We start from the raw sequence: 11,914 nt of genomic DNA, 5'->3' as shown, positions 1-11,914 counted from the left end.
TGAGCAAGCAGGGAATATGCTATGGTTATTACAGGCAGTACAGACTGCAAGGCTAGTATATATCTCTTAAAAGCATGTTTAATTGGCTTGAAGTGTCTTTTCTTTTAAGAGGAGACAGGAATTTTTATAATACAAAGACAATCTACTCTGTTGTTGTTGATGTTGTTGTTGTTGTTGTTGTTGTATGTATGTATTGCAGTAACCTAATTGTTGAGAGGAGGGTTTGCTTTGCTCCTCCACTCCATCATGACAAGATACTCCGCCCTTGCCAGTGCCGCCACGTGACCGGGAGAGTACCGCGCGCCTTAAAACGAGTGCGCCCAACCGTTGCCTCTCTGACGAACTAGGAAGTACCTGAGTGGAACCAGGAAGTAAAACAGAGAAGACAGAGCAGCTGAAGAAACTGCTAAGACAAAACAAAATTGTAACTCTATTTTTCTGACCTCCGTGTGTCAATGGCAGGTTACTTGAAAGACAAGGAAGCCTACCAAAGATTGAACTATCTATACCAGGTAGGAAATTAAGGTCACAGTCACTCACATGATGCCATCAACAATGCACACATGGCTCACATGGCTAACTGATGTTAGCTAGTTCGCTAACCAGCTGCTGGCATTTTATCCCTCTGCAGGCTGCACATTGTGTTTTATCTGAAAACCCGGAGAATGTGGAGCTGGCTCGTTTCTACTGCTTCACCCAAAAGACCATTGCAAGACGTTTAGTGCTCAGACAGTAAGTTCATATCATTAGTTTTTACCTGGAGGCATTTATTGACCTGCTGTTAGGATTATTTTGAAAGCATAATTATGAAAAAGCCAAACTTTTGCTTCCCAGGGATTTAGGGCTGATCAGTGGCTTGGCAGTACATGAAGTTATTTTTTGATTGATTTAGCTAGTTGCACATAAATCCTGTTATTGACAAACTGTTTGGACATGTATTTTATTTTTTGAGAATTCAATTAAATTTGATTGTAGAATTTTCAAAAATTATACTTGCAACAAATGTTTAATTGGCTGCTGTTTACATCAAGAACATGAGTGTGTAAAATCTGGAAAACACAGCTGTAGCGGGATGGACAAGGTCTCAGTGTCTTTATTTCCCCATGTAATACTTCTCCAGGTGTAAGTAGGGTTTTCAATGTCTGTTAATGGTGAATTACATTGCAGAGACCCATCAGTGAAGAGAACATTATGCAAGAAGTGCTGCTCATTGCTCGTCCCAGGTGTAACTGCTACATCGAGACAAAGAAGTAAGTCAGTCTGTCCATATAACTTAAAGGAGAATACCAGTGTCATTTAGAGTTAGAGCCCATTCACCCCAGTTTACATTTCCAGATTCACTTTGCAATGCATGCCGTATGTAATTACATTTCCAGGTTTCCTAGAGGTTTTCGTCATTTTTAAAATACGAACTTCACGCTGTCAAACCCAGCTTGAAATGAACTGCTGTCCCGGCTAACAAAGACACCGTAAATAAAAAGACAGGATGTGACAATAAAGCGGACATGTTTTGAGGGATAATTTCCTGGCAGAGACTTCCATTTCTTCCTGTGGGTGTCAGGTGATTGACAGTAAGCAGAGTGCAATGTAATGCTCACACTGATATCAACTAGACACAATGAAATGATGATAAAACAAAAAAAAAAGACAAATTAAGGCTTCATGTTTACAAAATACAAAATCATAACCCACCCAAATCATGTTTGGTATTGTCTCTGTTTGGATGACTGACTTTCTTTATGTTCCCTTTGTCTCACAAGGGAAAAAAGGCAAGGCGCGCTTCACTGTGTTGAGGTGCCTCAGCTGTGGGCAGAGCAAGACGTTACTGAATAATCCAGAACATCGTCTGTGGGTAGATCAGCCTGAGGCGCAGCTGGAGAAACACACACAACCTGGTGATTAAACCTCAACTCACCACTATACACCAATGTCACGGTAGTTCATCTAGATGGCTTTCTTGTTTATGAACTCACTGTATCTGAACACTGGCCTATAACTGTAGTTAAAAAGCACAGAATGGCTACCAAATACCTCAGGAATGGAAAGAAATTGCAAACTAAATGTCAAAGTTATTATCTCACACTTGGGCAAGAATGGCCTACAAAGGGCCCACATGAGGAAAACCCGGTATTAACCTCTAATGTTAATTGTTTCTCGCCCACAGATCCAGGCCCCTCTCCTAAAGTACAGCCAAAGAACACAGAAGGTGATGGATCCCTGTCCTCAAAACCCAGTGTGAGTCCTGCAGGAAACTAGCAGCATTTCCCTTCTCCTGATCCCGAAATATGAAGGACTGATGCTTCTCATTTTTGTAAGATCATCTTTTTGGGCATTTTTGCCTTTTATTGGACAGATCAAAGTAGAGACAGACAGGAAAGACGGGGAGAGAAAGGAGGATGAGATGCGACAGTGGTCCTGGACTGGATGAGCCACCAGGATGAAGACAAAATGCGGTGTGTGTGATGTTTAGATTGTTACCCATGTACATCACAGTTTCACAGCTTTGCTTCACTGTGATTGTAACATTGAAGGTACATTTTTGGGAGTTTTTTATTTTGCTTATTTATTCTTTTTGGGCTGTGCATTAACACTGCGTAATGTAGTTGTAAAATCGATGAAATGTTGTTTCACGTCACCATAGGATTCATTGCACTTGCTGATGGGGACTTACTTCCATAGGCTTGAGTGACAAATTACACACTTTTTCCATACTCTTATGCTAATAAGAAATGGCTTGTTTTAATGGTTAATGGTGTAAAAGGAAAGCATCAGATTATGTATTATATCAACAGCTGGAGTTAAAACAATGAACACAGACTACTGTCTGGATCACAATTCCCCACAATCATTACACAACACTTTCAAGGTCTGGAGGGATATTTGACTCGCGGGATAGCTAACAGCTGGCTAAAGTTTCGTTCAACTTTGCCCATTATACAGGAAAAATGCATGGCAGTGCTGATGCCCTCTCTAGGTTCAGGTGTTGATAGTTTTCCTGAGTGCCTTTGTCCCCAAGGTTTTGGCCCAGTTCAATAACAAGCTCAGTGGGGCCCATTCTGAAGTAGAACACCCACAGGAGAAGGTTAAAGAACACATTGATTAGCTGGTGTGGTTTGGAGGTGTTAAACAGTGGTGTAAGGTGTTTGTACACTGTTCCTCCCATGAGGTTCATCTGTTCGTTTGAAGCCTCATGAGTGTGGAAACACCAGGGAAAAGAAACAGAGATTGGAGATTAGAGGTATTTCCCTTCCTAACCAGGAGGCTCACATCATCACCAGAGTACTGGTAGAGTGGGTCTGTTGCTTCATCACTCTTCATAATATTCATTCTGACCAAAGGTGAAATTTTAAATCCTATGTGTTCGAAGACTTCTGTCCACTGTTGAACCTCAGTGTCTATAATGTAATGGGATACCTGAGAGATGTAACTATACCCATCTGTGATTTCTCTCTGGAAGACTGAGTTAAAAATGGATGAGCATGTGCCTCATGTCATGTTGACCTGTTGCAGCCTGTGAGCCCGGGGTTCAGTCTGTATGTGGTGATGACTGACTCCAACCCAGATGCAGGGGTTGGAAGGGGAAGGGTTAGGGTTAAGTGATATAGCGGATGTCCTGCATGATAGGGAGCCAGTGGACCTAGCTAATTATTGGTGGACTCGATAGGTTATGCCCTATTACAGTGCGCTATAGATCATGTGTGCTTTGATGGCATTAGTTACCTAACAAACACATTTATTTATCAGTCTGATTTTTAGTAATCAAATCAATCAAGTGTGAGTTTAGCCCTAATCATGAGTAGACTGTGTTATTTGTCATGAATATTTTGGACATATGCATAACTGTCTGTGGGGCACGTTTCAGTTCTGTGGGGTTGACTGTCTGGACTCCTGGCAGCCAAACTGCCCCTGAAACTTACTGTGTGCTGTCCCGGTATGAATAAAGAGTGACTTTTCATATATTATAGCTACATTTTCTCAAGAGTTCTCAAGCCTCTGACACCAGACCAAACTGGTTTATTTAAAGGTTGTGGCAATGTGACACTTATCTGCTGTGCCCAGTTTTTAGTATTATCATAGAGGTACAGTGATACAACAGTGATATACTTGACACCTGATTGTGAAACTGAATCTTGACAGAAAGCAGATATTTTGGTGAAATGTGGGTCTAGTGGGTTAGTGACTGAGGTGTGATTTTCACTCCTCTGTCACCCCCAAACCCATCTCATCTGCTCCCACTATTTTGCCTTTTTCAAAATTACAATTGGAACTCAAAAATGGTTTGACTTTCATTTTTATCAGCTTAACATGGACGTTAAAGAGATGCAATATGACAAAACCTCCATTTAACAAATTAGAGCAAAATAAACCATGTTATATAGTTTTATTGAAAACAACTGACAAGAATGACATGGATACAGGTTTGTTAATAGTCTTTTTATCCTGAAATATTTTACATTCTGTGTACATACAGGTTTATATTTTATGTGAATTATTGTAGACCCAATAATTTTTGTCAGTCTCAAGTATTTATTTTCTAAAAGGTGAATTTAAAAAAAAATAAAAATACACAGTTTTTGATACTTTTACATTTTCTTTTTCTCTCCTCGGTCCCCCACACCGTTCCCCTTTGGCACTCTGAAACGTGTCTTCTGACAATATAGCAGGTTCTTGGCAAAAATCCTTGGAATATGGCCCATGTACAAGAAAAGAGCCAGACTCATGCCTAGAAAACATATATTCATGTTACCAATATGTTTACATTTAAACAACTACTGTTGATACACATCATTATGGTGTATATTTTATTTTGATGTACTTTACCTGTAAGGGGTCCAAGCCAGTAGACTACTGCATACTCTGTGAAGGTGAATCCAGGACAGTAGAAGGTAAGGCCATAGGCCAGAGATGGATTCATGTAAGCTGAAGTATAGCCGCTGGCTGCAAAATGGAATGGAAAAGTAATGTTTCTGTTAGTCACTCTCTGTTATACTGGTTAAAGTCTCTTTCTGAGTGAAGATTAAAGACAAAATTTGTATCATGATGCTCTTGTTTTTCATTTAAACAATGGTAAAAAGGTTTTTCCTATGTTGTTAAAATATGCACAAAGCAAACTTTTAAAGATCTGAGGTGCTCATATGGTGCATGGCAAGAACCAGACAAATGTCAAAGCAATGTGTTACAACATGCTTAAATCTCTGGGATCCTTTGTGAGGTCTAGGAAGAAAATGAGCATGATTTCCATGATTGACACCAAGGTGGAGTCCAGGTTCAGTAGAAACTTACCTGCATGGGACAGGGAAGTGAGCAAAATGGCAACGAGGGGAACCTGGATCAGCGCTGATCTACGTCGAAGGCTCAGGTGGAGCAGGTGAAAGATGAGTGTGCACACACACTCAGTGAAGAAACCCTGCAGCAAAGAGACCAGTAGGGAAGTGCTGCACTCTCTAGCCATCAGGTTCTTGATCATGTGCATGTCTGTCAGCTCCAGGCCCCAGTAGTACACAGCAACAAGAAGGGCTAGATGGGCCCCTAGGAACTGGGCTGGTAAAGCTAGGACAGTGGGCAGGGTGGAGGCTTCTAGCTGCAGGAACTTGAGCAGGACCAAGGAGGGATTCCCTGAGGCGCTGCCACAGATCACACCATGAGTCAGCAGCACCACAAACAGGATGGTTATACAGACATCAGGACCCAGGCCCCCAGCCCACTGGCCCACCTCTACAATGGTCTGCACTTCCAACCAGCATGCCACTAGCATGAAAGACGAAGCAAACTCCACTATGAAGCTAAAACGCGGCCATTTCTTAAGGAGCGTTCTGACTAAGGCTCCAAACGTGACGACAGCCAGGAAGTATCCAAGAGATGCGTTCAGTCCAGACATGGCTCAGACCAGATGCTAGGCCCTGCTGGTTCTGCTCGGAGGAAAATGAATGAATGAAGCAGTGCTTGACTCTCAATGACTGTGCTGACTGTATGACAACGTGGCACAGGCAGAGACACATTTCTTATCAGAGAAACACCAGGTTTCTGTCCCACAACCACCTGCCAAAATACACATGGGCCTTTTCAAGGTCAGGTCAGCGAAGTGGCCTTGGTTGGAGGGCAAAGTGCTGCACCTCATCTACTGGTCATATATATTTATATGAAATCTATAGTTAAAGATTTCTATCATGGGATGGTACTATGTCCAATTTAATGGTGAAAACATGCTGGTGTCTGCAGAGCAACATTTTTGGTAATTTAATAATATTAGTAAATAATAATAGTTGAATTCACATAATTCTTGGTATATAAGCAAATGCTATAGGATTGTTTTTGGCATTAGGGTTGAGTTCTTCATGTCAAAACATACTATAGAGAAGAACTCAAACTGGCCTTGGTGGCATCATTTGTCTATCTTTTGCCTCCATCTTGTGGTTGAATAGTAACATGGCAGTCTCTTATTGTGTGGCTATAGTATACAGCTAGTGTAGTGACTAATTTATTTTTCACCATAATAATAAACAATCATCATCATTAATAGTGTGCTTGCTGAAACTGGGAATGTCTGTGCCACATTAGTCCAAGTCATGGTCTCAGCCACGGCTTCGGTACAGAAGATCCCCACTGACAGCCTGACATACACACACACACACACACACACACACACACACACACACAGATCTGAAACCAATAATAATAACAACAACCTTCTTCATATAAGACTTTTCAGTGGCACAAAGTAAATTACAATCATTCAAATCAATATGTAAAAATCATTCAAACAAAACTGCAGATATTCTTTTAGGCTGGCTAAGACATTCTAATTATTGAGATTATGAACAGACCTGGGTGTTGTTGGGGGAAATTTTGTCCCTGAGGAACAAGTAATCAGTGCAGACAGAAAACAAAGTTGACTCATAAAAGATATCAGCTTATGTGGAACCTTTCTCTCTAAGCCCCATAGTACAAATAGTGGCACTACACAGCTGAACAGATGTGATACCAGAGGGGAAGATGCTTCAAGGAAGACAGACTAAAAATAAGGATGTGAAAATGCCATAACAAAGCAATCATATACATATCAGTTATTATACCCATATAGGCCTGCCAACACCTCTTTCAGACACTCTTGATTAAATGAGGCTGTTGCTGAAGCAGCTTCTTTCATGCATTTGGCCTAGTGTACTTTGAGGAAGATGAGCATAATTAGCAAAAATCTTTTCTCCTGTCATAATACACTGTAAATGTTATCTTAACTGCAGTTTGGTTGAAATGGTTCGCAGGGTACACTGAATGCAGTCAATGGCGTGGTGGTATTAATCTTTTTTTTTCTTGCAATCATTTATTTATGATTAAAAGGAAAAAAAGTAGATTATAGACCATCAACTACTGATGTGTGGGTATTTGTTAGTCAGTCCCTATTTGAGCGCAAATCGGGTTTTTTTTTTGTTTGTTTTTACGTCACCTCCCAGTGCTGCAGTGTTGCTATGGAAACATAAGCGTTCACTACAGCAGCACAAAGTTTTAGGCTACACTGTCCATCACAATGTCAACATTGGTAAGTGAAGCAGAGAAGGAACGTAAGTCAGTAAGACTGACTTAGCTGAAGTGTGTTATAACTTTGGTAACCAAATAGCTTGCGGTTAACTTCAAAATGTAAGACTGGTTAACACCAGGAAGGCAATAACGACAACTTGGCAACAAGCGAAAGGCTTACTTGACGTTAGCTATCGTTAGTACACGGGGCAGGCTAACGTTAGTTAACTTGTAGGGGAAATTGTAACCTAGCCAGCTTATTTAATTTAATTAACGTTGATTAAACATCGATTAACGTTAGCCAATGTTATCGTGAGGGCTCTGTGTGTATCTGTTTGCCCCAGCAGCATAACAGGATCACAGAATTTGTCGTGATATGACAAGCAGACTTGTCGCTTCATGCAGTGTGTGGGACCACTATTCAAAAGATATCCTGGATAAACATGCAAGGGCAAGTAACCTCCATGTCTCTGTAATCAAACTGCAAATAAGGCACAATTACAATTCCCACAGATATTTACATCAACCAATATTTCCCTCAGAAAAACAGACTTCTCCGTCAGCTTCCTGGAGCGTGCCTTGCCTCCCGCCATGAGCCTGACCTGTCTCTGGCCATAGACTGTGGTGGCCAGGGAACATCCAACATCTCTAAACAAAAAAACAACTGTGACATAAATGCAAAGCAAGGACTTCTGAATAACACAATAAGGTACTCTTATTACACAGTGTCAGGCCTGGACTGCAGTTTATTGTTTTGTCTGTGGAATTGCAATAAGATGAAGAAGAAGCAATACAGGCATTTGCAGTGTTTCTAAAAAAAAAAATCAACTTATTTCTTTGCCTTTTTCAGGTACTTTATGTTGAGAGCATCTAAGTCTTCAAAAGTCTCAAGAGGAGACTCCTGCAGACCAGGGCATACAGCCAGGCATAGCAAAGTGACCATTCGGCCCTTCACCAGCCCTGAAGAGCTAGCCTTTAGGAATGTCTCAGTCAAAGGTGTGTTATGGCTCTAGATGTGAATATTTGCACTCAGACTGAAAAAACGTCTAAGTTCCTCCCAGAGGCCACTTATCTTCTATGAAAACAAAGCAATCAGCTTTGTTTTCATAGAAGATAAGTGGCCTCTGGGATATTTAAAGACTATAGTTACTAAGAAGAACATAATGGTGTATTGAGTACACCATATGTTTTTTCAATGTCTTAGAAACAAAACAGAGTACAGAACAACTTGGCTTCTAACTCCTGGCACTTCCATTTGTAAGTTAACCATTGATAGTGATCTGAACTTCTTTTCTAATAATCTCTGCCATCTTAGATTTCTCTTTCATCCAGGTAATATATTTTAGTTTGCAGTATCTCATAGGCAGGTGCTGTGCAAACAGGTATAGGGGGCTTTATAGACCTAGATTGATTCACGTCATTCAATATTTATGTTTTCACAGGCCAAGAAAGGGATTCCGACGGCTTCACAGTTGTCACATTTAAAAAGAATTCAGCAACTTTCAAGACCTCTAAATATTTGCCCCAGAGACAAAAGTGGTCAAGTGAGGTACAAACAGAAAGATAAAAGCAGACGCACACACACACACACACACACACACACAAACACACATTGAGAGGTGTAGGGTTCATACATTCTTCTGTGAGGTGTGTAGACAGTAGTGACTTAAGTCAAGTGGACCTGTGAGGAGTAGTTTTTGAAAAATATTTTATTGTATATATATATGTATATAACCTAGTGTAGACTTCAACGCTACTGAAAAAACATGATTTATTTATCAAATCATTCTGAGAAAGATAAGATGAAAGTTTAAAGGTAGCATATATTATGTTCATGAGCTTTTTAGATTTTTTTAGACTATGCATTAGAATAACGAATACAAAGATGAATACAAAGACCATAACAAGAACACAATGAAGAAGAAAAAAAGGAACATTTACTAGGAAGTGTGTTAAGAAGAAGAAAACAAAAACAGCTGCAATGGCTATAGCAAGCTCGGGATCTTTAGTGACAGTTGCTTATTCACTTCCCCAGGAAGTGTTGGACCAGAGTTACAGATGATACATGTGTATGTGCAATGTTACTTTGTACTGTACTAGTGTCGTATGCATCTCTGTCCTTCAAGGTGGAGAGAATTCAGCTGCAGGGACTGGACACAGGGAGCAGCCGGGCCCTGGTGGGTGGCACCTTGTGCTACACAGACACATCTAACTGGTGCCCTTCCCTGTCTTCTGAGGACACATCACTCACCGCCTACACAGGTAACACACCAAGCATGATCTTTCATATGTAACGTGCCCTCACAACCAATTAATAACATACAGTGCCTGCTGACTTGACGTCACTACCCCTAGTCCCATATCAGTCTGAAATGAACTGAACTCATGAACTGAAACTGCTCATGTATCTACAGAAGCAGAGGAGGAGCAGTTTACTCTGTCAGAGTCAGTGGGGAAGCTGGTATTCCAGCAGCTGGAGCATGGGAATGTTGTACGTGTTTGCACCAGCCGGTCTAGAAGGCAAGCCAGTCTGGTTTTGAAATTGTATATCTGAACCTGTGATTGTTTTATTTATGGGTAAATGTTAACTTTATTTATCATTTTTTTAAGAAATGCGGAGTCTTCAGTGATTGATGGCGAGAGAGAGGAGCGGTCTGTTGGAGATGAGGCCACAGCAGAATTAGTGCCTCTCAGTTTCTTAGATGAGCTGGAGAGAAAAGGTGCAAAAATACTCACACCCCGGCCTCTGTCAGCCTATACCCCTCCTCCAGTGAGTCCTGTTTGGATATTACTTTCTGTCTATCTGGATCATCTTGATTCTGGCTACTTTCATTAACAGTTTCCATTACAGAAGGGATCTGCCCAAGATATTGTGACAAGATGGTGCTGATACTTCTGTTCAAGTGCTAAATTGAAGATTGGCTGATTGGACATTTACATGGGGGTGCTTATGGTTGCATGATATTGCAATTTGGATTTCTGAATATTATGCTTGCAGTATGAATTTCAGTACACAACTATTTGTATATCATTTCTTTGTGAGCTCTTGAAAAAATGTCCAAGAGTTATTTTGGAAAGGGAAGTGTAGGAAAGGAGACCTGCATAGCACTTAGCTGCCTTGTTTAGGAAGATGTCTGAAATTAATTTTCCTCTGATGAGCAATGACAGCCTCTTGTGATTTGGAAATGTTGTGCTACTTTTACACCACTTGGGCAGAGCCATGAACAGTTTGCGCTGTTCATTTATGTAACTCCAATATAACATAATTGTGTGTTTCCACAGATCGTTAGTGAGACGTACCCAGTGCTGAGCAGCAGGGATGAATATGAGCACAAACCATTCAGTTCACCTGGCTTCCACACCCTCGACCCCTCTCAGCGACCCACCGGCAGGAGGACTATCCACTCTGCCGTTGTGCGTATCACAGAATCCCTCCAGGCTGCAGCCTTAGAGAAGAGGCGGAGAGGGAAAGAGAAGGAGGAGAGGCTGAATATTGGGGCCCTGCGGAACAAGGTTTTACAGACGTGCACTGTGAGCCTCAAAGTTCTCTCCGCTGATGGAAACGTTGCTAAGGACACAGACCTCGGACGATTCTCTGTGTGTCGTAAGAAGCTGTCAACGTTCCCAACCACTCCACCCCCCACTGGTAGGTCTCCTCGTGAACTCCCGGAGGCCCCCAGCATTCCGCTGATGGGCCCCTCAACAGCGTCCCCCACACAGAGGCGTGGCTCCACAAAAGCAGTGGGACCGGTGCTAAATGGGATGAACCCAAATCAAGCTGCGACGTCTGTCAGTCCGCAAGAATCTTTTCGACCCCTACTTACTCTAACAAAGAGTCTCCCCCATTCCACCTTTCATAACATTGGCCGAGAGCCAAGCAACTGGCAGAGCAATAAACGGAACTTCATGTTCATCTCCAAGCCCCTGCCAAACAATACCATGAACATAAGACAGTTTGTTTACTCCAAGCAGCAGCCCAGCCGGGAACCCCAGTCACAGTCTGTGGACTTTGGAGCTGAGGAAGATGGTTCACGTAGAGCAACAAATACCCCTTTTGACCCAGAGCGAGCCATAACCATCCCCACTGCGAATATGCTCTAACAGTATAATCTATATATATAAGGGGTATAAGGAGAAATGTGACTGTGCATCCCCCCTGTAATTGTTTGCATATGTAAATTCTATTGTATCCTATAGGATTATATAATGCCTACCAATCACGCGCCCGTGTGTTTTGATGTAATAAATTTGAATTGCGCTTTGTTGATGTTTTGTTTTCAGTTCAAAGTGAGTGCCAGCTGTTTTAAAGGACACGCGCTAGATGGGGATAAAGCATGGGGATAAAGCATGGGGATAAGGCAGGGCGTGCTTCGGCGTACAGTGCATTGCTCTGTCTGAC

The 11,914-nt window shown here is 41.6% G+C and overlaps 3 protein-coding genes across 3 annotated transcripts; 2 read left to right on the top strand and 1 right to left on the bottom strand.

The window, feature by feature from the left end:
• The first annotated feature begins 377 nt into the window (after positions 1–377).
• rpp21 (ribonuclease P subunit p21) lies at positions 378–5,041 on the top strand. The gene is made up of 5 exons (XM_071895584.2): positions 378–512; positions 632–732; positions 1,168–1,250; positions 1,761–1,895; positions 2,165–5,041. The coding sequence occupies exons 1-5, from the start codon at positions 456–458 to the stop codon at positions 2,254–2,256; spliced, it is 468 nt and encodes a 155-aa protein (XP_071751685.1). The 5' UTR covers positions 378–455; the 3' UTR covers positions 2,257–5,041.
• Positions 4,584–5,878, bottom strand: aqp12 (aquaporin 12). Its single transcript, XM_071895583.2, has 3 exons — positions 5,280–5,878; positions 4,822–4,934; positions 4,584–4,723 (listed from the first exon to the last, which is right to left on the bottom strand). The coding sequence occupies exons 1-3, from the start codon at positions 5,876–5,878 to the stop codon at positions 4,584–4,586; spliced, it is 852 nt and encodes a 283-aa protein (XP_071751684.2).
• Positions 5,879–8,014: 2,136 nt separating this feature from the next.
• LOC144539805 (uncharacterized) lies at positions 8,015–11,747 on the top strand. The gene is made up of 7 exons (XM_078285766.1): positions 8,015–8,224; positions 8,366–8,511; positions 8,958–9,064; positions 9,642–9,777; positions 9,930–10,035; positions 10,126–10,285; positions 10,798–11,747. Exons 2-7 carry the CDS (start codon positions 8,373–8,375, stop codon positions 11,614–11,616), a joined length of 1,467 nt encoding a protein of 488 aa, XP_078141892.1. The 5' UTR covers positions 8,015–8,224; positions 8,366–8,372; the 3' UTR covers positions 11,617–11,747.
• The last annotated feature ends 167 nt before the right edge of the window (positions 11,748–11,914 follow it).

This window comes from Centroberyx gerrardi, chromosome 9, assembly GCF_048128805.1.
Source record: "Centroberyx gerrardi isolate f3 chromosome 9, fCenGer3.hap1.cur.20231027, whole genome shotgun sequence".
NCBI classification, from domain to species: domain Eukaryota; kingdom Metazoa; phylum Chordata; class Actinopteri; order Beryciformes; family Berycidae; genus Centroberyx; species Centroberyx gerrardi.
The sequence above is the reverse complement of the archived record's forward strand: the minus strand, read 5'-3'. Positions and strand labels throughout refer to the sequence as shown.